We start from the raw sequence: 24,590 nt of genomic DNA, 5'->3' as shown, positions 1-24,590 counted from the left end.
ATAGTTAAGATAGAGAGGAAATATAAAATAAAAATTATTGGATAAAAATAGTTTTTGTTTAGATTTGTGAGCAAAATTACAACACAATACCTTAGTTTCACAACATGAGCACATACTTTGTCAACATTTGCACACACACACACACACCGATTAAAATAATCAAAACCTCCACACACACACACACACACACACACATATATATATATATATATATATATATATATATATATATATATATATATATATATATATATATATAAAACGGATGAGACTTTCTGAGTCTTCAATAACAAAAGGAACACACATCAATTTGCTCTATTTCGTGTATCCTTTGATTTACTGACATGTATAGAGACAAAAAGCTTAAGGTGGTTCTCTCATGCAGCATTTCAATTTCCATTATGTACAGCCATAGGAGTGGAGTAGGCATTCTGTTTGATACATTTGGCTGGAACAGTAATGATGATCAGCAACGAAAAGACTTTGAGACCTCTTATCCCATGCTCCAACTGAATCAAAACTTCTAATTCCATAGCACCAGCATTTAGTATTGTTCATCACTGACAATGCACATAAAAGTTGGCCCAACAACTACTTACAGGTCACCTTCAATCTGGGGGTTCTTAAAGGTGAGACCAAGTGCATTTCTGTGTTCCCAGTGATTTTATCACCGCCAAAAAGGTTCTGATGGATTGATCTGCGTTCTGATAAGTGTTCTTGTCTTAATGCTTGATAACGTCGATTAAGCTTCACCAATGTTCCTCTGGAGATATGTAAAGGATTAAGGGTTGACGGACCAGCTGCAACTCCTTTGTTTCGGCAAGGTATCCATGGTACAGCACCTATGTATTTGCAAGAGACTGCCTGCGTTCTAACAGAAAAATGCCCATTGTTCCAAAAAGAAGGGGCAACTGTAAAGTAAAGGGGTAAAATGAATGCTGAAATGTGGTCGATCATGTATAGAAATGAATCATTGCAATAGGGGCTTTCTTAGAGCATTATCAACCTGCAGAAGAATAATATAGAATCAAAACTAGTTTGCACAACGAAGAAAAGGAAATAGCAACAATGAAAAGCTCAGCACAAAGGCTACTAATCCATAAGGATAAAAAAAAACTTAACTGTCACTATGAGCTACCAAACATTTATTATCTCTACTGTGTTTTCGTTACTGACTAGATCAAGATTTTAAACACCAGTCAGATCGGTACATACCAGTCGATGTGTCCTAACTCATTACCAGTCATTATTGAATTGTACAACTCATTACCAGTATAATATTATTTATTTTTATTTTTTATTATTTTAATCGATGATTATGATGCCGATGGTATAGATCAGTGTACTAGTATCATATACCGATCCAACAGATCCTTTCTACCAAAATGTGAAGCTATAATTTTGATATCAGGTTGAGTAATCAAACTCTACCTTTGCATGCAGGTGGGTTAAAGATGCAAAAAAAAAAAAAAAAAAGTGATGAATCCAGCCCTATTTCTCATTATTTGTATTATTTTTTGCTTTTCTGATAAAGATTTTTCCTTCCATTTAGAAGAAACATAAGAAAATTTTGAATTCTTTACCAATAAATTTTTTTTACTAACTAATTGAATTTGAAATAACATCTCTCATTAATATATTACCTTCTATGAATTTAAGAAAATATTCATCCAAATTCTATTTGCCCATACAGGGCAAATGATCTCAGTACCACCTTTTTGGTAATGACTTTTTTTTTCTCTATTGAATTCATTTCATGTTTTCACCAAACTGCGAAACACGAGAGAGAGAGAGAGAGAGAGAGAGAGAGAAAACTGATTTTGCTTACTGCATCCTTTGATCAGTTGCAATTCAGAAATTGTAACAGGAGCACAACCAAATGTATTATATTTTTATTATTCATCATACATAACTTTGTAAATCTTCAGAGTTACTTACACTGAAAATAAACTTCACTTTAAAACAACTCTTTTAGGAACTGAATATGCGCAACACTAATATAAAAGCAAAACAAAACTAATGCAAGCAGGAATAAGTTCTTCAAGGATAAAGAAACACAAAGAAATCAGAGTCATAAACTGACAATTTGACCACACAAGTAAGAACCAACTTGGCTCCAATTTATGAGCTAGACCAAGCCTTGGTGAAGAAAGTGGTGTCTATAGAACATTATGAATTTTGGCAGTGATTCATGAGACCCCCAAGTTAGATATCAAACAATTTAATTTCACCTCTTATGCAGACTGTAATATGGAAAGATTTATTGCTTCATTGACTGAATAAAGAAGTATTTCTCAGAAAGGAACTTACATCTATGACTTGAAAAGATCTACTAATGCATGATTTAAGTTTTGGAGCTTCAATTTCTGAAGAAGAGTGACTATCATGAACATTCTGATTGTCATCCTGCCAGCAAAAATTAGACAATAAATATGATTGATTTTATATAAAAATGTCAGACATGGAGATGGATATTCTGCAGTATAATATGAATTTAGAGCCCTAAGTATTATATAATATCCAATAGTATTAAATAACAACCGATAGAGGAAACGCAAGAAAAGCTCACATTGGTAGCAAGATCTATCCTGAATATTTTCTTTCTATAACATGAAAAACTTAAGTTATAGAACACACAAATTTAATAGCAAAAGGACTGGCCTATCACCAAAACCATTTTAGTTGATTGTTTAGTTGTTTAGAGACCATAGATTTACAAATGGAACTGAGAGAAGAACGTAAAATTACCTTATATATATGAAGTGGAGTATGAAAACATTAAAAATAGAATTACTAAAAAGAAAAACAAACTAATGTGGTCATCCACCTATAATATAATCTAGGTCGGTGTTACTGGATTATCTCCTCTTACAGATTTTTGATCGACTCTATCAAAAAATGCCATGGATCTGGAGGCCATACAGTTGTAATGGTACATGCTGCAATAGTTTCTCAAGAAATATAATGTCCAAATATGTGGCTCGTTTTATACATGATAAACTGCTAATTAAGCTAAATTAGCTAAACATGTTCCACAACAGCAAAATCAATTAGTATTTAAGGAATAGCTAAGATTTTAACAGTTTGCATTAATTAGGAAAAAAAGGACCCTCTTGAGAAATATTTACAAGTGTTCCATGGACTCTCAAATTCATACACACAAACCTTCTGGTGTGTAACCCCAACACTCATCAGACTCCACTAGTATACTATCATAATATCAAAATATATAAAAGCATAAGTAAGTCTTTTTGTAATTATCTGCTTATGAATTCCAAATTTTTACAATTTTTCAACAGTACAACAAGGGTATCAATTTATTATTTTAGTTATTCTTCTCCTATGTGCCTCATTATATTGTATGTTAGAACATATTCTTCTACTATGTGGCTCCTTGTATCTCCATTTTGTGCCCTTGCTGGATCAGACGTTTGCATAAATGTTCAACATTATCAACAGGCAACTTTGAAGTTGCAAAGTGTGTAACTGGAACATGCAAAAGCAGTAATTCTTGTGAATTTAAACATCATTCCGGTTATTTGATTGACAATGTGATTGCTTCGATGTAATGCAAGTAATATCGCTGTTGCTGAAGCATTACATGATGTTCTAATTTATGTTTTACAGTCCTAGGTTGCAGCCAATCCACTTTAATCAAACCTCACAACCCTGAACCTCTCAATCAGCAATCTTAGTGTCAAGCCTGAAAAGTTATAATGTAGCAACATGATAGAAGTTCAAATTTCCAATGGACTGAGATACAATTATCCCAAAAAGCCTTGAGATTTCGACAAGGTTGATGTAAGAGAAAGAAACTCCATAACAATTCTTTGGTCATATCACATAAAGCTACCATACATTGCAAAAGCCCCAAAATATCATCAAAGTTCCAATCTACTAGCGATAACTTCTTTAAAAAATTAAACTTATGTTTGTGAAACAATTTACAGCCACCTTAGAAAACTTCAATCATGAGAACAAATCAGCAGCTTATGTTGAACTTGACAACTATATTAAAATCAGTATAGGCTTTCTTTCCCTAAGAAAAACTACTATGAGATGCAGCACGACACAACCACTGGAACAGAATGAATCAACTTAATTTGTTTACTGAACCTGTCCTATTAAACATATGCAAACATGAAAGTCTTCAATTTGAAAATTGATTAAATCTGACCATGTAAGAGGCCACAAACAGGAATACAGAAAACATGAACAGAGCATACCTCAGGAAGGCATTGTTTGTCTTGAGTATCCTCAAAAAGCGAGGAGTAATAAGACGGATCATAAATGGCACCTCCCAAGATCTCATCAGAAGTGGAGTTCTGCCTAGTTATTTGTGTTGAAGGGTTCACAAAGCTATTTCTCACACTGTAATCTACATGGTGGATAGTACTGTCCACAGTTGAAACCCCCAGTCTATACATCTGAATCCATAAGAATGAAGACAAAAACCTCACTGAAAAGCCAATGATCTCCATCCATAAAGCAAGCCTGAGTGAGAAGACAAACAGTGGCCCAAACTTCTGATCAGGAGTCATGTTCCTACAATGGCATATGTTACATCAAGAAAAGCATGAGCATCATATTGTATACAGCACATACTGTAAATAATAATTAACTAACATCCCTACCTTACTCATCATAAATGATATTATATTCATTTAACTAGTATGTCAAGAATATAAAAAAATGTAGCAAGAACTTATGAGTAATGAAGTGAGATCATTCTTTCCATTTCAATAAATATTGGTCCTTAACTGTAAGATATAAGCAATCTCTTTAATTGTACATCCATTTCAACAAACAAAAGTCAATAATCAAGTAAAACAAAGTTCGATATCCCAAGTATCCTAAAAGTATAAGATCTTTTTGATAATTAATTGCACAATTCCTGGAAGTATCCAGCAACTACCCTAGAAATATTGTATCTGACATGTATCCAATATGAATATAGCAAGAAATTTGAAGTTGCATATGAAACAGATGAAAATTAGGCTTCTAATTGTACGACATAAAAGATATTCAATATATACTCTCATTCATGTAAATTACAGGGATCAAACATAATGCATCTTAAAGAAGCTTCCACTCATGCTAGTACCGAAGGACTCCAGATTTAAATTATTTTAAAGCTCACAACCCATGTCCAATGACGACTTCTTGATTGACAATAAATGGATCACTTCCCAACTTGTAGAAGAATCCCAGCATCAAAAAGTAGGATTCTAAAGGCAACATGTATCCCCCGAATGAGAGAATTTTGAACCAAAAGATGGATAAGCTTGCCACTTCCCCTCACTAAATTTGGCCACGAATTAAAACTAGATGTAACCCCCTTGGAGGCTGAACCAAATGTGCTTATTGTGGTAGTAGAACCTCTGGCAGCTTTTTTGTGCACCACACACTAGGAAATCATGGTAATGGCTCATTCTTCGAACTAATTCATCTTATATTTTTGGTGGCTTTGTTCCTAACAAGAAAGTTACCACTTTTGGCACAGAATTAGCCTCCTGAGTAGCCTCAATTTCCATCTTGACGTGACTACATGTATGTTCCAACAACAAGCATGCAAGAGAAAAGTTGATATGTCCTCCCTTACATTCAAGGGGTGACAATTAAATTCATTCATTTACCTCGGAATTATCACTACCAAATACAAACATGCTTTACAAAATATCCATATGGCTCTCACCATATCGTGTGGGAGAAAAGTATGAACCACGCGACGTCAAGCAGGATAGAGAAAACGAGAAGCACCGCGTAAGTCCTCCCAAGGATCTGACTACTGCTCTCAATCGCAACTAGAGCAAATAGCGCCACCACCAGATTGATCAGCAACACTCCATTGAACAAGGCCCCAAGCGATCCGACAAGTGCACACCCAATCTAACACCACGAGAATGACCACACGAAAAAAAAGCGTTATATCCCTTCTACCTTCATCCAGTGAACAGCCAGTTAAATCAATTAGTAACAAATAATGAAAACCTAATCTAAATTGAAACTTCAAACAACTCCACATCTAATCCTAAAAGCTTTCATCAAAATCCGACAAAACAACCAACCAAATCACAAGAACATAAATCAAAATATACTACGCACAATCAACGGTTGTTAGAACTGAGAAACCCTAGCGATACGGAATTGCTTACTTGGACGTAGATGAGGACGACGGCGACAGACTGGAGGCAATCGTAGTCGCGGAGCCACGATCGAATCCGCGATCCAAGCGACGAAGAACAGCAGGGCATCATAAAAAGAGCCGCACGGAACACAACAAAGGAAGGGATTAAAGAAAAACCGATCCCTCTTCCTCGATAATCAACCTAAATCAAATCAAATCCCAAACGATCGACAAAAGAACAAATATCCTATTACTGATTTGGATCCCTTCTCTCCTTCCTGCGGCTTCCGAATTGCCGTTCGTCGTCCGCGGAAGGCGTCGGGCGAATGGAACGCGAGGGAGGGGTCGGTTTGGAATCGAGATCGGACCATTAGGTTGTCTATTTTGGGCGCAGTACGCAACGATCGTCTCCCATGGATTTCATGCACTAACGGAGCGCAGAGGCAAGATGGGTCGGGTCGAGCTGGCCATATCTGTGCGCACGTGCAGCTCGACACCAAATTATTGACCAGGCTTCATCGAGTCGACTCCATCAAATCCGGATCGGACTGAATCATTGAGTCCGGTCGATCGAGTCTTATCTATCAATTGGGTCAAAATTAATTTTGACCTCAAATCAAACTCAATTCGCCGTGCAAATGATAGAACTGATTCGAATGATCCATTAATACCAAAAAATTAAATACTAATTCAAAGGTAAGTATTTTTCTGAAAATTCTTCCAGATTTATATTGGGTAGGAGAAAAACAATGTCAAAGGTATACTTATACACACATATATCAAATATTATATATATATATATATATATATATATATATATATATATATATATATATATATACGTGATAATTTGAAATTTGATCTTATTCTCACATTTTTTATTAGCCAAAAACAAAATATGAAATAAATAAATCAAGGTATGGTAGAATCACAACCGTCCATCTTCTCCCATCAACGTATAAATATGCCCTGGCAAGGGTTTTGGGAAGCCGAACTACTTGATCTTATCTGAGCAGGTGGCGATCGTCTTGTCTGCCATCCCACGCTGCGGCGGTTGCGACGAGAGTTCTCCGGCGAGGCCGTTGCCCCCGCTCGCGGGATGGTAGCGGTCTCTCTCTCTTTCTCTCTCTCTCTCTCTCTCTCTCTCTCTCTCTTTCTCTCTTGTTCGCATACGCTCGCGCGTGGGGAGAGGTGGTGGCGCCGCTGCTGCGATGACGACTGCCCGCGGTCGGAGCACATATGTTACCTCTCTCCTCCACGAGGAAGAAGAAGATTGTGCAATGACGTACACGCGGGCTCCCCCAAACCATCCTTGCTGCATCTGTCTTGTTTTTTCTTGGATCGCTTTGAAGCTCGCTTTTTGTTGAGATGTTCTGTTTTGTTTCTTGATTTACTTAAGTGTTTTGGTTGTTAGGTAGTCAAATATGACTTCGGTTAAATTTGATTTTTCTCTAGATTGTCAGTTGTATATTCTATGAGATCTTTTTCTGATATGTCCGGATTTGTTCTGCTACCTTTAGTTTTGCTCAAATTCTCGGTTTATGAGATAATGGTTGAAACAATTGAATGGGGCATAAATACCAAAATTTCTTGTTATCTGTTTAGAGGACTTGAGTAGGCTTGGATTGTTTCGTTGCCTTAGATGGGAGGTTGTAATAGGCCTTTAGCTTTTCTATGTTATGAGGCAAAGATAGATTTTTTATTGTTTTATACTAACGTCTTCATTGAGTACTGGTTGATTTAAGGAGGCTATACAAGAGAACTTGTAAGCTGGTTCAGCCTAAATGGTCTTTGAGGTTTGTTCTTAATTTCCTTGTGTTATTTTCAATATTTTTTTCATTTTTGAAGATAGATATGTTAAACAAGATCTATTTGCACCAAGATTTTTTATTTATGTAGTGTTGCATCCCTTGGATAATCATTAAATAATCATATGTATACACTGCAATGATTTGTAGATAACTGCATTATATTTATTAGTCGAACAGATCTTTCAAGATTTTAAATATTGAATGGCAAGGCAATTTTGTTAATTCCTATGGCGAGCTGGTTTTTAGTCAATGATTTTTTTGGTTTCTTAGGCACTGATTGAGTATATGAAAGCTCAATAGATTCCCAAAATATCATTTCTTGAGTATATGTAGCCAATGAATCATAAGAATTGTTGAATTGTGCATTTCTTATTGAAGAACTGCACTAATGGAGATCATCTTATGTGCAGATCTGAGGTAAAATGGACAGACGAGGCAGGTTTCCAATTGGAAACAGTCCATATGAAGTACAAAATTCTTTTCAGTACTCAAGATGATTTCCGGTTGCATGTGTTGCTTCTATGTATTGGATTAAATTTTTGGAAAAACCGTATTATGAATAACATTATTTCATGTGGTAAAGCCTCTCAACAAAATGAAGTCTTCCATTTTTATGATTACACATTTGGAAGTTGGGTCCATTCCATGTGTGATCCATTTGATCACATTGGTCCTCCTTGCCTTGTTCCTCTCTTCAACAATCTTGACAGGTTTGTTTTGTGTTTTGGTCCAACACTTGTGTGGCAGCCGCGGTTGGTTTGACATGGAATATTTTGCGATGCGGTGAAATCAGTTTTGGAAATGTGATTGGTAGCAAACTGTGCTTGATTGTTGTGTGCTATTCCAAATCTCATTTGCTAACAAAAATTCCAGCTATTGTGAGGAATCATGTCTTGCAAAATTTGGTCCTTTTGTCTCGGAAATTTAGGAATCATGTGCTTGATGTGTCGGACAATTGCCAATACCATGGAATTCGAAGGTGCAGCATACAGATGTAGTTTGCCCGTTTTTGGTGAATTCCTTGATGCTTGCTAGTGATGTTTTTGTTTAGTAGAAGCCATAACATTTCAGTTTTGTTGACACGATGCAACAAAAACCGTCGATGTTTGTAGTGCCTATTCTTCTGTATGATGTGAACAAAAGCACTTTTCCGATGATTTCGTTGGCTTTTACACAATAGTATTTACTTTTCATCTCTCTACTTTCTTTCCTCGTTAAACAATTCAGGCTTATTTGATTAGTAGCAAAAGACTTTTGTATATTATATGATGAATTTGACAAAATTGGTGAACAAAAAATGTTCAATTGAAACCCGCCTTTGAGTTTAATGATAATGATAGAGATTGCGTAGGAGAAGGAAGTAAAATCATGATGCAAGACGATGATTATGGAATAATGCAAGTGATAAAGTAGTGGTGAGAGAGAAATAAGAAATGAGATCAAAAGTATAAAAGTTCTTTCAGAAAAAGCTAAAAACGTCCAGAAAAAGATAAATAAAAGATTAGGTATGTTTAAGATTGTTTTGGATAATATGGATTAACGGTCAATAACTCTTTCTTTGTTAGGTTTTGTTGGTGGTGTTTAAGAGTTATGTGAATATCTGTTTTTGGTCTATCATTGAATGAACAATATTGAAGTGAAATTATTTTATATTTTTTATTGAACTATTAATATTTTATATATCAAGATGATTAATGTCTTGATTGTTGATAGCAAGACCTATCGCTTGCTCTAATGACTTGATAAGCCATGCTCTTTGATCCATTCACAGAAGTAATTCTTTCCTATTCAGATTTTTATTATATGTCTATCTTAATATCAGTTATCATGATTCATGAGATAATTAATTTATTAATTTTATTGAGCTCCAATTATTGACCTAAAAGCTTTAAGTTGAACTCAAAACTATTCCTAATGTTAACCCATACATTCATCTTTCGTAAAAGAAAATAATATAATGAACCCAAATATATATATATATATATATATATATATATATATATATATATATATATATATATATATATATATATATATATATATCCCTAATGGTAAATTGATAAAATTGGTAAGAATATAACTCAATTATATCCAAGAAGATAATGAACATTCTGCAAAATACAAATAGGTGCAGCTGATCATTAAGGAAAGACTCATCAGCTGTTTGGTGCTATGAACATTTCACAGATTCCACCTATGTTACATCATGAGAGAAGACGATCTTCATATGGCTGTTACAACAAGATCATAGTCTATCAAATTTGGACTAGGAGAGAAACCAACAGTGTTCGTTTCCTAACACTGTTAGAAAATCTGAGAAATAATCTGCCACAAACTCTTAAGTTAGAGTTTGCGATAGACTATTATGAGCATATGTCCAAACTCTCATCCGATGGAAGAAAACTCACCAACTGTGGGCAATTCTAAGTTAGAGGAATAATGTGAATGGCGGTCAATCTACTAGGTGTAGATGATACTAAAAAATGATATGCTTCTCATCCTATTTTCGTATATTAAACTGAGAAAATCGTCTTGATTTGTGTACTTTGAGCCGAATTGCTGGCACCTTTCTGGCTACTGCCTGCCATATCATCTGAACTGCATCATCTTCCTTGGATGGGTACTGAAACTCAAAATAGCCTTCGATCTCTTTCAATCTTTGCCACATCTGGGTCCAGGCCTCTCGACTTACTCCTCTGATCAGTTTTATCAGAAAACCTTTTTTAATCGCATCAGATGTGCGCACAAAGATGGAAAACTTGGAGTAGTCGAGGACATCTTCATATGGGAGCTCGATATCGTCGCTGATGATGACTGGTACACAGTGGCTAGCTATGGCATCAAACAGGCGGTTGGAAGATGGGGTGTCCCCAGCAATATTTAGACAGAATTTTGCAGAATGCATCCCTCGACTGGCATCATTGATCCCATTAGCACCAACACTTCCAAATGAAAAATGCACATCTTTTTCATTTCTTAAAAGATAAAATAACTCTTGTCTGATTGATCCTCCCTGCATACCAATGGCAATACTAGATTACAAGCTTAATCTTGTGAACTACACCAGTCAAGCAAACAGGGTCAAATGAAGCACTATATTTAAGATCCTAAATGAAAAACATATGCTCAAGAGCACACTCAAGATATTGTAAAATTGTTCACAAGGGCACAGTCGAGATCTTTGCAAAATTTTAGATTCAAAATGTTTGAATGGCAACTACAACAGGAAGTAGAGAATTCTGATGACAAACACCACAGTTCAGTAAATTGTAGTAAAACAACCATGAGAAAATATAATGCAGATGACTATAACAGAGAAAGGGAGCAGAAAAAAATGAATGGATTAAAACATGAATCTAGATAGAAGGAATAAATTTTAAATATTCTTGATAGGATAGTTTAATAATGTCCTAATTGACAAGATTTTTTCTTAAAATAAACTGGTTATCTGCATCATTTTTTTGTATTAGACATATTTTTAGCTTTATAATAAGCAAGCAAATCTACGGCCAAGGTTTTCTCAAGATATACTGCCTATTTATGGACCCTAATCATCATTACTACCCAGTAACTAACCATCTTCCCCTCAGAAAATAATGATGCAAAGGGAGAAAACTACGCCAACCAATTGTTTGACTTTCACACATGGCTTGTTAGCTAGATTGTATTTCCTCATTAAATCCAGTGCTGCATGTAGCTTCATGTAGCATCACAAAGTCACACAATCAGTTCACATTGACCCAAACAAAAACTACAAGAAATACTACTAGAAGTCCTTGATTAAGTAAATTCCAAGTAACTGGTTGCAGAATCCATTCCATCTTTAGTGGCATGATTAGCAAAGAAGAAAACCATCATCCATCAAAATTTCATAAACACTTGTATTCTTTAAGGTATTCATCATGAGAGCAAGTCCAACCAAACGAATTCTTCATCTGCTTTGCTACTTTTCTTCCTCATTCACCATAAAATTCTCCTCCCCAGAGTAAATTACACTACAAGACCGCAAAGAATTCATGCCACTATAGCAAATTTTATGGAATAATTGGATCTCCAAACACCAAACGACCACTACTAAATCAAGCAACTTCTTTAACAATACTTCATAGGATTGCTGAAATATGATGCCAATAATCATGATGACAATTTTCAACGATATAGATTCAGATGTCTACCAAGACAGTTTGCTGTTTTGTTGTCTCAATATGCAACTAAATACACTTATGAAGATGCAATCAGTTATATGGAGTCAACTATCTTGAATCATTTATTCTCATTTTCTACGGAAACTATATCTAATTGTTCACAAATAAGAATATTCATTTCTATATTTTTTTAAGGACTCAACACACTCATCTCAATATTTCCATCTCAACAACACAAAATTTTGAATATGTTGTTTATTTATTATCGAACAGTCAGATCTATAAAGCACCATTCATTTAAGAACTATCTTATATGATTTTCTTTTTAATCTAAAAGGTCTGCAATAATCACAAAACCCCTGATATCCTTCTTCATGAATAATATATTTATCAATCTCTATCTTGTTAAATAACCGATATTCAGCATGAAAAACATGAAGTTTATATTAATTTTTTACCCAAATAAAGCGAAATATACTGCACTGAAAAGTAAAAAATGCATTTCATGCATGGTATGTAAAGGTCAACAGATGCTCAAAATCATTCAAGCAATATGATGGACTTCACTGTTCTGCCTGTTCCCACTACAAATTGCAATGTAATAGTGGTTGTTCTTGACATGAAGAGGATCATCCTTAAGAACATTGTCAATGCATTCCATATCATATCTAAATATATGCTCCTACAAGTTCAAGTACAGGGATAATCTAACTTTGATCAGGTATATTTTCTACCTAGGCTTCAAGCTGATGGACCAAGGATAGCGTGCATTGACAGTGCTATTCAGTGGCAGAAGCAGGCAATCATAGGCTTTAAAAAGGTAGCTTGCGAGGATTGTGGATGTCCATCTCAAAAATGAGTTAACCCGGATAGTGTTCACTAAAATATTTTCAATTGAACATGTAATGCTTGGCATCTTCAAGTACCATCTTTAAATCATATAATGCTTTTGTTCATCGTTGTCCAAAATAAATGAAATGTAAAAGATCCAGAGTGTTTATACCTTTGATAATAATAGTATGACAGATGAGAGAGTTCCTTTAGAATCAAACATGCAAAAGACAAGTCAAAATCCAGGCACACCCTGATCTATTAAAGGAAGAACTGATCAGGTGATATCATGATATGAGGAAGAGAATGTGTTTAAGTCTTGGTAGATGCAGACAAAATAACTTGATTGCACTTCCTCCAAAAGAACTTAGTATTCCATAAAAACAAGACATTCTGGAATCTAGATACTGCCCGTGCATAATGCAGCATCAAAATGAACCCGCACATCAACCAAAGGTAACAACAAATTAAGTTGAAACATAAAACCAGGCTTACTAGAAACAGGTTCAAGAAACAATACAAACACAAACACTGAATGCAGGTTCAAGGGAACTTTTTCTTAGGGGCAATTTGGTTTCCTGCATTTGCAAATTATGTAATTGCAAATGCAGTCACATTATTTTAACCATAAGGTGGAGAACTTTTTTGCTTTCTGAATGAGCACAATAGTTCATTTTTTAATTGAAGATTCAGCTAAATGGTATGTTCACTTAGTGGATTAGGTAATTATATACTCCTGTCATATATGTTTGCATAGTCACTGCAGAAAAAAGGTCACCAATAATAATTATATACCACATGACATATACTTTTGTCGTCTTCCCTCTATTCATATGTAAATGTAAAATGAACAACATTTCTTTTGTCCTACATTCTATTCATCCAGGATTAGGGAAATAGATTGGTTCTTCAGCTTAGAATAAAGCATTGTCTTCTCGTCAAACAATTATTTGAGTACGCTGAATGGTATAAACCATTGTTCATGCTCGATCAGAATCAAAAGAAGCCATTTGACAAAATAAAGTGTCCAGAAGCTTGCTGTTATAGATTAATCAGTGGAAAATATAATGATATGTCAATTAATGTGATACAACAACACCACTAGCAAGCATACTTCTTATGAACTTCAAGAAATCAAAGATATGCTAGAAATAACAGTATCAAATAGTGTTTATAAGAAAACACTCACATCTTTCCTGTAGATAGCTCCTTGGAAGTATAATAAAGTAGGGCGATCATCGAATCCAGATGAGTCATTGACAAATGTCTTGATCAAATGCCTGTAGGGAGCAATTATGTCTTTCTCCACATTAGCTACATGGGGAGCGTACCGTCCAAAATCTGCAAGAATGAACATGCAAGGCCACAATTTCGTCCGAGCATCTAACATGCTGTTTGGGTGGTGTGCCATTATGATATGGTCTCGCCCCCCTGACCTTTTCCACTCCTTTTGAGCTGTCAAAAATCGCACCAACTTCTGCTGCAACAACTTGTTTGTACTGACTCTTTGATGTGCCTTGATCTTTGAATGTCGATTGTAGCTCAAAGATGAAAAGAAGGGCACAAACACAACATCAGCTTCACGAGAATCCTCGACCCTCACCACGCTGCATGGGCCACTCCGGTCAGGAAATCTCGAGGACAGGAGATCCAGTGTCAGCCAGTACTCAATGCTGTGCTGAAGATTCAACCCGCCAGGATGGTTTGGAACTTTGGTGCGTATATCAGGCCACACGCTCTTGCCACCACCATCCCAACCCAAAAGACCAAAGTGAAACTCAGGTGGCAAATCATACATGAAAACTTTCAGAAGCACGTTGTTCGGATGACATCGCTCGAGCTTTTCATCTGCTGGTCCATTTTCATCCAAGAAAGGTGACTCCACGAGCGACGAAGCCTCATCTTCATGTTCCCTTGAAGGGCTACCTTGGTTCTCGATCACAGAAAAGATCTTTTCTTTCAGCAATACATGGTTGACGACTGGTTTGCCAGCATAACCCCAGAAGAAGAGGTAGGGCAGAACCAGGACTGTCGCAAAGGAGAGGCAGAAAAGGAAGGGTTTCCGGCATAAACACCAATATGGTCTAATGTTTCTATTGGCCATGCAGCACAAATCTCCAATAAAATACCTAATTTAGCTACAAAGCATCCAGCTTTATCAATCCAGGAACCAAGAACAGTGGCCAAGACCAATCGAGAAACAAAATCAAACAAATGGAATTTGTTTCTTACGGAAAACAAATCAAATTTCTGGACGAACCCAAGCCAAATGAAGCTAAAGATAAAGGTTAGCCGGTTAAACAAAAGGCTCCAGTACTTGATTCCCAAACGTAGCCAGCTCTAATCCATACTCAATCAAGAAACAGGTCTGCAATCAAATGAATCTGGCAAAAATTTCAGACAAGAAGAACATCATCAATCGTCCAAACAGCCCCCCACACAAAACCAAACCGCGACGACTTCACACCCTAGTCATACACGAGCAGAAAGGCGACATTTTGATGATCGAACTCGAACCAAAGCTACCTAAACCGAGCAAGCCAAGCCCCAATCGACAAAAGAAGCAGAGATTTGATGTCAAGAAAGGGGAACTAACCAAACTTCCAACCAAAAGCGAGCCGAATCACGTATCGTAGATCCACGGCGAACGGAGTGACGGAAAGGGGGAAGGAACCATCAAAATCGAGCTCCGGAGCTTGTCTTCGCACGGCGAGGAATTCGGATCGGTCTCGCTCGCTCGATTCGCGGGAGATTCGGGCCTTTTTATGGAAGCCGGCTCTTCGATGTCGCCGCACGGCCATCAGAGCTTGTAATAGGAGAGAGAAGAACGTGAACTTTATTATTAGTTTAGTTTATATATGAAGGAAAGGAAAAGAAGCGTACGTTTGCTAACACTAATTTATTATTGCTGAGCATTTAATGAGTTGGTGAGTTCGATAAAATGGCTTGTAATTTATGCGACGCACGCAAAGAGTTAAACATGGATTAGCGTTTAATCATATTATTGCTGCAACATTCAAGTGATATTATGATCTTAATGATCTCTCGGGAAATATTTAATGTGATAATTTTTACTTTTTATAAAAATATTATTTAACATTTGAAGATTTTATTGTCACATCTATGGGAGTTATAACGTCTTAAGCATAGATCACAATATAAAACCGCTTTTTAACAAATTTGATGTGTTTTAATGGGAATTGATCCGGCAATTGACAGGAATTAAATTTATACTTTTCTGAGAAGAAACAATTCTCAGGTCTTTTTTATAAATCATGTTAATAGTATTATTTTTTCTTTAATTTTTATTATATATATATATATAATAAATATTTTTCCGTGATATCTAATATTAAATATATAATCAGCCAATCATTATTCATCACGTAAGACCCGTAAGAGAAAAAAATCTAAGATGACTTAAGACACATGCTTGCGTGCGATAGAATCCAAAAGATAACTCGAATTGGTTACCAATTACCTTCCATATAGAATATTGATAGGAATATTTACGAGAGTCTACTGATAATTTGGATTTGTTACAAATTATCTTCCTAACGAAATCTTTATGGAATATTCATCTCTTCCATATTAGATATAATAACATGTTCTCGACTCCAAGTAAAAAGATATAAATTGAGAACTTAGACTTACATAAGTTGACCTCTGGACTACCTTAAGTGTCATAGGGACTGTCCCTAGCTCGAGAAGCTCGAGAAGCCTCTCCTAACTTCGTTCAATTTTTGTGCAAGTGACAACTTGGAAAAAAATGCTTTCTACTTTGGATGACTCAACACATATAGATCAGGGTCACGTCGTATTACGAAGGACGTCAACGATATTTTCTCTAAATATTTTAGCACTAGAAGGAGAGCTCGATATTACAAGAGTGTCCACAAGCTAACTATGTCAATAAACACTTGGGTGAGGCTCTGCCCTCGACCAACATCACTTTTACTTAGACGGTGCAACAACCACCATTTCCCTACATGGATGCATCCACCTTGGCACATGTATCGATATAATATTGGTGTCTATTCAATGACCTTTGGGAGTGATAGTCGACCATCTATTCATCCATACTAATGCATTCTTGAACCTTATATAGGGAGTACAAACACTAGCTGGTATGGTGTAGGTTATTGTCCTGCTTTTTTCTTGGCTAGCCTAACAACTGAGGGAGCGCCTCGTTCCCAGAAGCTTTGTGATTAGGTCAAATGTCTCTTCAGGATCACTCCAAAGAGGTGTGTGAGTCAGAGAAACTCGACTTATGCTAAAATAGTCGCTATAGCGGAGGCTTAGGCCGAATGGCGCTCTAGGCACATGAGTCGATAAAAACTTAACCCACACTAGAATACCCGTCACAATGAAGACCAATTTGAATGGCATCTGAGGTACGTAAGTGGAGAAAAACTTTACCCATGCTAGAAGACCTAATACTACAGAGGCTCAAATCGAATAGTGCCTAAAGCATGTTAGTGGAGAAAAACTCAACCTATGTTAGAAGACCCGCTACGATGGAGGCTCGGGTCAAATGGCGCCTGAGGTGTGTGAGTCGAGAAAAGTTTAACCTGTGCTAGAAAACCCGCTACGACAAACGCTCGAGCCAAAATTTTTCTAAGATACGTCAGTTGAGAAAATCCGACTTGTACTAAGATAAATCTATTATGATGGAGGCATAAGACCAAATGTGTCAAGATGTATGAGTCAGGAAAACCTGACCCACACTAAGATAAATCTACTACGATGGAGGCGCAAGGCCAAATATGTTTGAGGTACTTGAGTCAGGAAAACCCGACTCACACTGAGATAAATCTACTATGGTGGAGGCGCAAGGTCAAATGTGCTCGAGACATGTGAGTTGAGAAAACCCAACCTGCACTAAGATAAATCCACTGGAGATGCAAGGCCAAATGCACCCGAGATGTGTGATCGAGAAAATCTAACTCGCACCAAGATAAATCCACTACAATGGAGGCGCAAGGCGAAACATGCCCAAAACAGGACCGACTCGGGAAGCCTCTTTCGACTTTGGTATTTATGTGTGACAATTTAGAAGAAGGCATTTTCCACCTAGGACAACTCCATGCATATAAATTAGGGTCACATCATGTTAATAAGGATATCAATGATATTTTTTCTCAATAATATCTAATGTTATTGAATTATCATACACAAAATTGAATGGCAAAAAAAGTAAATACCTAAAGCATATGTGAAATTAAAGATTCGGAACGTTATCCAACAATTTTTTATCTATAAGATATTAATATGATGATATATTTGACTCACTTATGTCAAATTCAGAGTTTCGAACCTCATCTTATAAAATTTGTATGTTTGATTCATTAGTTTGATAGTGAAATATCTGACACATATACCCCTCGATTGAGTTTAGCTCCTTGGTTTATAATTTTTTAATCTAAAATATTAGTCTAGTGCTGAGGCATTTGACTCACATTCTACAAATTGATGATTCATAATCTAGTCTATAAATTTCTTAATGATGTCAGCCATCTTGATTGTTGATAACAAGACAAGAGTCTCACAATCAAATCTTATATTCACCGCTTATTCTTTGTTTAGAAAACAATTCTTTAACCAACCCAAAATAATTTCTACTGAGCTAAAGTATGTTTACACAAAAGGAGGTGATTATTGCAAAACATAATCTTGACAGAACACAATAATTGCATTCACAAAAAAGGCAAATGCAGTTTCTTTGGTAGTCAATGGGAAAAAGGAGGTTTGACTCAGCTTCATTAGTTCACAGTTGTCGAATGAGTTGGACCACTTGGCTTTAATGAGCCAAAGCAGACGAAGATGCTTATTACCTAACCCTTTGGACATGCATCGACTCGATTTCAAATTATTGTGTCCATGGAAAAGCTAATTGTTTTATGTAGCTTTATAAATTTGTGTAAGATTTTTGTCGTCATAATATTGATCTGACTTATATGTATATGCATACATTTTCTATACCGATTGCTATTCATCGATTCATCCAAAAACTGGTATTTATTTTCTTATATTAAAAGGAAATTATATGGAAAGATTGTCACAGCAAATGCTCAGGAAAGTGCAAGATGTATATGGACCTCCATGTTGCACCGGTGAGGCACGAGGGTGGGGGCAAATGTATATGGACCTCCATGTTGCATGGTACTGACGTTGGTTTAGCCTACGCATCGGTGTACGAAGGCTATGTGAATGGACACAACCTCAGACATGCAGTTACCGACCACTGTCCTATCACCACGTACGGATCCACAGTTTATGCGATGAGAACGAGAACAAGTTCATCCTCCGTACCTTTACCATGGCTGGCCCAGCCGCTGGATGTTAGCCAACTAATCTCACCAGCCAAGGAGACAAAGGAAAGCTAAAAGGTGTGATGGCATTGATGGAGGTGTGTGTCGGTGAAGAAGGGTGGTGGCGGTAGTGGTTGTGGTGGTGGTAACAGTGGCGCAGGCTTTTCTTAGCTCAGTCTCCACCTAATAACTGCACAGCTTGGGTTCCTTGCAGGGCAGGCTTCCGGTGGGTGCATCGCAAATGGGGAGATCGGGATCCGTTCCTGCTCTTCTCTTCTTGCTTCTCCTCGTCATCTGCTGTGCTGCAGTGGCTGCATCATCAACCATGGTCGGTCTCTCCCTCCCTTTCTTCCTTCTTTTCCTCGCTTACTCTGTCCTCATGGTGTTTGTAGGATGCGCCAAATGAGGAGCTCGGAGTGAACTTGGCAGCAACAAAAAATGTAAGTTGAACTTGGACTTCTTGTCATTCCTTTTCCTTCTCTTGTCCTGTATGTTTCCTTGAGAATACAAGTGAAGATGGACGAGGTCTAACTCCTGTTTGCTCTGTTCCTTACTTGGCAGCAGAAACACAAGCATTCCGGATTTTCTCAAGCAGGTGAGATGGCCATCATGTTTTTGCTTGTTCTATGTTCCTCCAACTGTTCACATCCAGGGTCTTTGATGCATTTATAGTGTTTCTGCGAAATAACAATTGAATTAGACTCCAGAAATATGTTTTAAGTTGGTAGGAAACCTTGTGTGGTTAATGGATAACTACATTGCTTCTGCTAATGGATAGCTTTGCATCTGCTTCAGAATCCACAAACTGTGGTTAATTTCCCACCATGCTCTTTTGAGTTCTCCATACTGCCTTGATGAAATGTGAGAGCAGTACAACACCGAAATTTTCAACTAAAAAAATTGTAATTTTGAGCTTTACTAGCTTAGATCCACAACAAGTTTATGACAACAAAGGCAGATCCAACTTTTGTGAAGTAGAAGAGGTAGAATCTCAAACAAAAGAGGTAGTTGACAATAGAGAGTCAGAAATGTGTTAGAACTACCAAGAGAAGATCCAATGTGACAAAAGGGTCATATCCAGGAAATTTCTGTAGACCAATCTAGTTTGGACTAGAAATTTATGATCAACAACAACATCAAAACAAGACATTACTGTCCCTATAAGCTTTGACTGCAAGATCTTGTGCTTTAGATCCTTCAATTCTGTTCAAACAGAACAAGTCCGAGACTAAAAGAGCCAAACACATTATGCCTCCAACTCCAAGTTTCATGCATGTTGGAATTCATTCACAGGCATACCGTATGATCGTTGGACATGATTTTGCAGAGTGCCCGGGTGCATGTCAGTATAGATGTTCCAAGACAGCCTACAAGAAACCCTGCATGTTCTTCTGCCAGCAGTGTTGCTTCAAATGCAAGTGTGTTCCTCCAGGGACTTATGCACACAAGGAGGTATGCCCATGCTACAATAACTGGAAGACCAAGAGAGGAGGCCCTAAATGTCCTTGAAATATTCTACTTGAAGATTTCAGGCTTCTCCTAATTTCCTCATTCTAGTTAGCAGAGATATGATGTGTATCACCAGTTCTCTATCTGATTAAGCTTTAAGTAATTATGAAAGACTCCAGTATCGTGTCTTTTTATCATGCAATGACATATTTGAGAGTGTTTTGCTAAGACAAGGTTTCAGGCATAATTATGTTGAGATCACACCAATTCTATGACTTTCATATCAGTTTAGTCTAATGATTCACAATGTTGACAGTATCAGAATGTTGAAGGATCCATAATTCTCAGTGTGTACAGGAGATTTGTCCCTAGCATCTTTAGATTTGCAGCTATGACCTCAGCCAATCAAGCTATTGCATTCATGTCTCTGATCAAGATTTCTTATAGTGCTTATATTTGATTATTATGTTTTATGTACTTATGTCTTTATCATGCAATGGCAAAAATGAGATGATGTTGAGATTAGCTCTTCAAATTCATGACTTTGATGTCAATTCAGTCTAATGAATTTTTATGACTTGTATGAAATATCAGTCAGATAATGATGGATTTCTGTTACAAATGATCAGCACAAACATTGTATTAACTCTCTAAGGAATTCTGATGGCAAAGAAAAGAACACAAGGCTGTTAAACTGAGATCTGGAAGCAGATTTTTGGAAGACCTTACAGTATCAGGTGAATTTAACATATATATCTGCAAACAAGAACAGTAAAATGAACAAATATGTCTGGAATCTATCCACTGGAAATAATCATTCTAATCTACAGGAATATCTACTCTGATCACAAGACCATAGTGTCAGAAAAAAATATCACCATAAATATTTTTCCTTGTGTTTGGAACATGTTAGGAAAAACAAGGCTCGGAATTTTGTTGATATTATGCGCATAAAACAAAAGAAGAAATGTTTTTTAGAGGCTGAAAATTCAATTTCCAAGCTTTTTTTTATTGCTTGGTGAAAATTCCAAAACAGTAAATACCTAAATTAAGGACAAGAAAACAAGAAAGGGGCTTCAGGAATATGTTTAAAGCTTCCAATAACTCAGATATGAAAACAATAACCTGTAATTAAGATATTGAAAGCATACTTTAATTAATGGTTAGCCAACAATAACTCATTTTTATTGAGTGAAGGAGCATATGAGTCATGACACTGTTCACAAAAACCACTGGCTAAAAGTTTGGTCTTAGCATGATCATAAAACCCACGCAATTCCTATACTCCAAAGTCGATGGATCATAGCTGTGCACAACAACAAATGACACACATCCTTTTTCCCCTTACACTGACGGCAAACAGCAACAAGCCTGTCATAGAATACCCCACTCGTAACTAAACTGTGCTGTGCCATTAATTTGCCTTAAAAACCGGCCAGAGTATAAATGCCATGCCACCCAACAAGCTTCTCTTTCTCTCTTTCCAATGGCGACCATACTTCCTTTTCCCACTAGCGTTCGCCAGCTTCATGATTGATGGTTGCAGGTAAAAACCAAACATCTGAAACCACAGCATGCAATGCTGCCTCAGACTGTTGAACGACTGGGTTAGATTGCATATGACCAGTTTCATATTGGTGTTGCATAAAGTGGAGTGTAAAAGCCAATTAAAGAAGTCAATGAATCGAAAACCAAAATTGCAAGAACTATTGTGATAAGGAAAGTTTAGTCTTTATTTAGTTGTAATCCAGTATAAAAAGGCTTTGACTTGTACCCATTGTATTACATATGACAATTCTTGATCTCTATCTTCATCTGAATATTACATGATATTTCAAGCCATCTTTAGAAAACTCATCACTCAGTCAAGACCTTCAAATCAAATCGAAGCGAACTGAATCGAAAAATATGATTTAAAAATAATTCTTTATAATTTGGTTTGTTATTTATTGTTAAGCTAGAAACTATTCTTGATTAGAAACATAATTTTCATAACCAATTATAGTTTATATACATTTCAAATTTTAGTTGCAAACTTAAGCCCTTCCTTTATTTGTAATACAAAATGTTCTCATCTCCACACAAATCACAAAAATAGAAGATAGAAATTTCATAAAAACATATTCTTAAGAGTTTATAGAAAACATTTATATATAAATTACAAACTCCAAATTGCATCATATGACTATTTGGTTTCTCTATCTAATGTCTTTATTCGGCTTAAGAAACATATTGTTCAGTAATTCCTTATGAACCTCTTCTTGTTTATATATATACGTATATATAGTTATTTATTTATACCACATATATATATATATATATATATATATATATATATATATATATATATATATATAGATGGGTCCAACGGACGGTCGAGATGTGAAAATGAACGGTCCCCGTCCTCCTCGGAATACTCAATCTTGGAAATGGTTCGGAATCGGGATGTGGACGGTCTCAGATGATACTGAGAGGCATGCAGTTGAGGACTTGAATGGCGTCATTAACGTCGCACGTGATGCATTCATTGACCCTATGAAGTACAAACGCGACCCAATCACCACCGCCAACCTTAAGGTCTCCCTCCCCCAGCCGGCATCAACGATCACCGCTCTGATCATGAATAGCATTCAAGTCTGGCTCACCTAACCCTTCTTCCCATCTACCCATTGCATCCGACATATGCGCAAGACACCGATCGAGCATAGAATGGAAGAACATCAGTCGTCTGTTCATACTTGGAAACTTGGAATGGATACACAAACAACGCAAATTGAATTCTGGCAACGTAATACACTTCTCAGCGCATGAAAATAAAGAAACTGGAATGGGTAGACCACACGAATCGATTGGTGAATCCTAGAAGAATCCGACGACGGCGATGGCGCAGGAGAGACCGGCGAGTGCGAGACGACCCACTGCTCCGGCTCCGGCTCCGGCGGCACGGTTCTGCGGGGGCGGCGCGGCCGGTGTCCCTGCAGGGAATTAATTCAGGCACAGGTGCTGTGATTTCGACTGGTAGCGTTAACTTAGGCCTATCACTCCAACAAGAAGAAATAGTGGCTCACCGGGCAACCGCGGGCCAATGCCTGATGGAGCTGATGAAGGAGACATTGGACTGCCCATCGGACTACCTGTAACTGGATATCCTATTGCTGCAGCATTGCCAATCACAAAAAGGCTCAGTTGACATGGAAAGCTCATAACGATCTTATATCAACGTAAATCCACTGTTTACAGCAAGCACAGACGTGTAAGCTTGACTGACCTGCGCACAGGCTCACCGGCATAGAGTCGATGTGGCAGATGGAGGGAAGCTTGAGGGCCCGGTTGTTGTCGATGGAGATGCCGAAGCTCTCGGCGCCGCCGGAGAGGAGCTCGCACAGACAGATGGGCTGCGAGTCGAAGAGGCCGGCGAGCTCGGGGCAGCAGTCCTTGTCAGGTACCGTATCGTTGCTGCCGGTCATCACGTACGATAAGCAGTTCGACAGGTTGAAGTACGACTGCGTGCAGTCAAGTCCGGACGGGGTCGGCGCCGGGGCTTGCGCGCGTACGCCGCCATGCAGCATGGCGCATGCGACGACGACGACCACGGTCGCAGCTAGCAGAGGGATCCGGAGGACCGTCGACGTGGCCATGGCGTCGCCGGAGCCTGAGAGTGGCTGCTGTAGGCAGAAACCAGAAGTGCAAGGCGAAGCTTGGTTTGTGCTGCATGTATATAAGTGAAAGAATGGGGTTGGTCGTGAGTATTAATGGTTTGCCTACCTACCAAACTACATATTTAGTTGGATGCACATCTTCTACTCGAGAGGCTTTGCCTTTCGGCCTATGGAGACAACTTTTACCATCAGTTTCTTAGAACACTGAGGAGATGAAATCACAGGAATACTATTGTGGCGTGAAACTTGTGGTGGCT

General features: G+C 37.3%; 4 protein-coding genes and 1 long non-coding RNA gene across 8 annotated transcripts; 2 read left to right on the top strand and 3 right to left on the bottom strand.

The window, feature by feature from the left end:
• Positions 1-257: 257 nt before the first annotated feature.
• LOC135641182 (uncharacterized) lies at positions 258-6,512 on the bottom strand. 2 transcript variants are annotated; one of them, XM_065156333.1, is made up of 5 exons: positions 6,156-6,512; positions 5,696-5,889; positions 4,227-4,545; positions 2,311-2,406; positions 258-1,006 (listed from the first exon to the last, which is right to left on the bottom strand). In XM_065156333.1, the coding sequence occupies exons 1-5, from the start codon at positions 6,255-6,257 to the stop codon at positions 971-973; spliced, it is 747 nt and encodes a 248-aa protein (XP_065012405.1). In that variant the 5' UTR covers positions 6,258-6,512; the 3' UTR covers positions 258-970. The 2 variants fall into 2 exon arrangements, with proteins under 2 accessions (XP_065012405.1, XP_065012412.1); XM_065156340.1 differs by having other exon boundaries at positions 823-1,006; positions 4,227-4,494; positions 6,156-6,399.
• Positions 6,513-7,121: 609 nt separating this feature from the next.
• Positions 7,122-8,595, top strand: LOC108952544 (uncharacterized). The gene is made up of 2 exons (XR_001977591.2): positions 7,122-7,923; positions 8,349-8,595. It is a non-coding gene; the product is annotated as an uncharacterized LOC108952544 (long non-coding RNA).
• A 1,408-nt stretch (positions 8,596-10,003) lies between these two features.
• On the bottom strand, positions 10,004-15,746 carry LOC103980258 (probable arabinosyltransferase ARAD1). 2 transcript variants are annotated; one of them, XM_009396588.3, is made up of 3 exons: positions 15,147-15,746; positions 14,104-15,052; positions 10,004-10,951 (listed from the first exon to the last, which is right to left on the bottom strand). In XM_009396588.3, the coding sequence occupies exons 2-3, from the start codon at positions 15,016-15,018 to the stop codon at positions 10,439-10,441; spliced, it is 1,428 nt and encodes a 475-aa protein (XP_009394863.2). In that variant the 5' UTR covers positions 15,019-15,052; positions 15,147-15,746; the 3' UTR covers positions 10,004-10,438. The 2 variants fall into 2 exon arrangements, with proteins under 2 accessions (XP_009394863.2, XP_009394862.2); XM_009396587.3 differs by having other exon boundaries at positions 14,104-15,298; positions 15,511-15,746.
• Positions 15,747-19,307: 3,561 nt separating this feature from the next.
• Positions 19,308-20,876, top strand: LOC135641175 (gibberellin-regulated protein 12-like). 2 transcript variants are annotated; one of them, XM_065156310.1, is made up of 4 exons: positions 19,308-19,553; positions 19,618-19,665; positions 19,787-19,820; positions 20,553-20,876. In XM_065156310.1, exons 1-4 carry the CDS (start codon positions 19,467-19,469, stop codon positions 20,732-20,734), a joined length of 351 nt encoding a protein of 116 aa, XP_065012382.1. In that variant the 5' UTR covers positions 19,308-19,466; the 3' UTR covers positions 20,735-20,876. The 2 variants fall into 2 exon arrangements, with proteins under 2 accessions (XP_065012382.1, XP_065012388.1); XM_065156316.1 differs by having other exon boundaries at positions 19,311-19,553; positions 19,790-19,820.
• Positions 20,877-23,384: 2,508 nt separating this feature from the next.
• On the bottom strand, positions 23,385-24,377 carry LOC103980260 (non-specific lipid transfer protein GPI-anchored 2-like). Its single transcript, XM_009396592.3, has 3 exons — positions 23,943-24,377; positions 23,743-23,829; positions 23,385-23,649 (listed from the first exon to the last, which is right to left on the bottom strand). The coding sequence occupies exons 1-3, from the start codon at positions 24,310-24,312 to the stop codon at positions 23,534-23,536; spliced, it is 573 nt and encodes a 190-aa protein (XP_009394867.2). The 5' UTR covers positions 24,313-24,377; the 3' UTR covers positions 23,385-23,533.
• Between the last annotated feature and the right edge of the window lie 213 nt (positions 24,378-24,590).

This window comes from Musa acuminata, chromosome BXJ1-4 (genome assembly GCF_036884655.1).
Source record: "Musa acuminata AAA Group cultivar baxijiao chromosome BXJ1-4, Cavendish_Baxijiao_AAA, whole genome shotgun sequence".
Classification (NCBI taxonomy): domain Eukaryota; kingdom Viridiplantae; phylum Streptophyta; class Magnoliopsida; order Zingiberales; family Musaceae; genus Musa; species Musa acuminata.
This window is presented reverse-complemented; position numbering and strand designations above follow the sequence as displayed.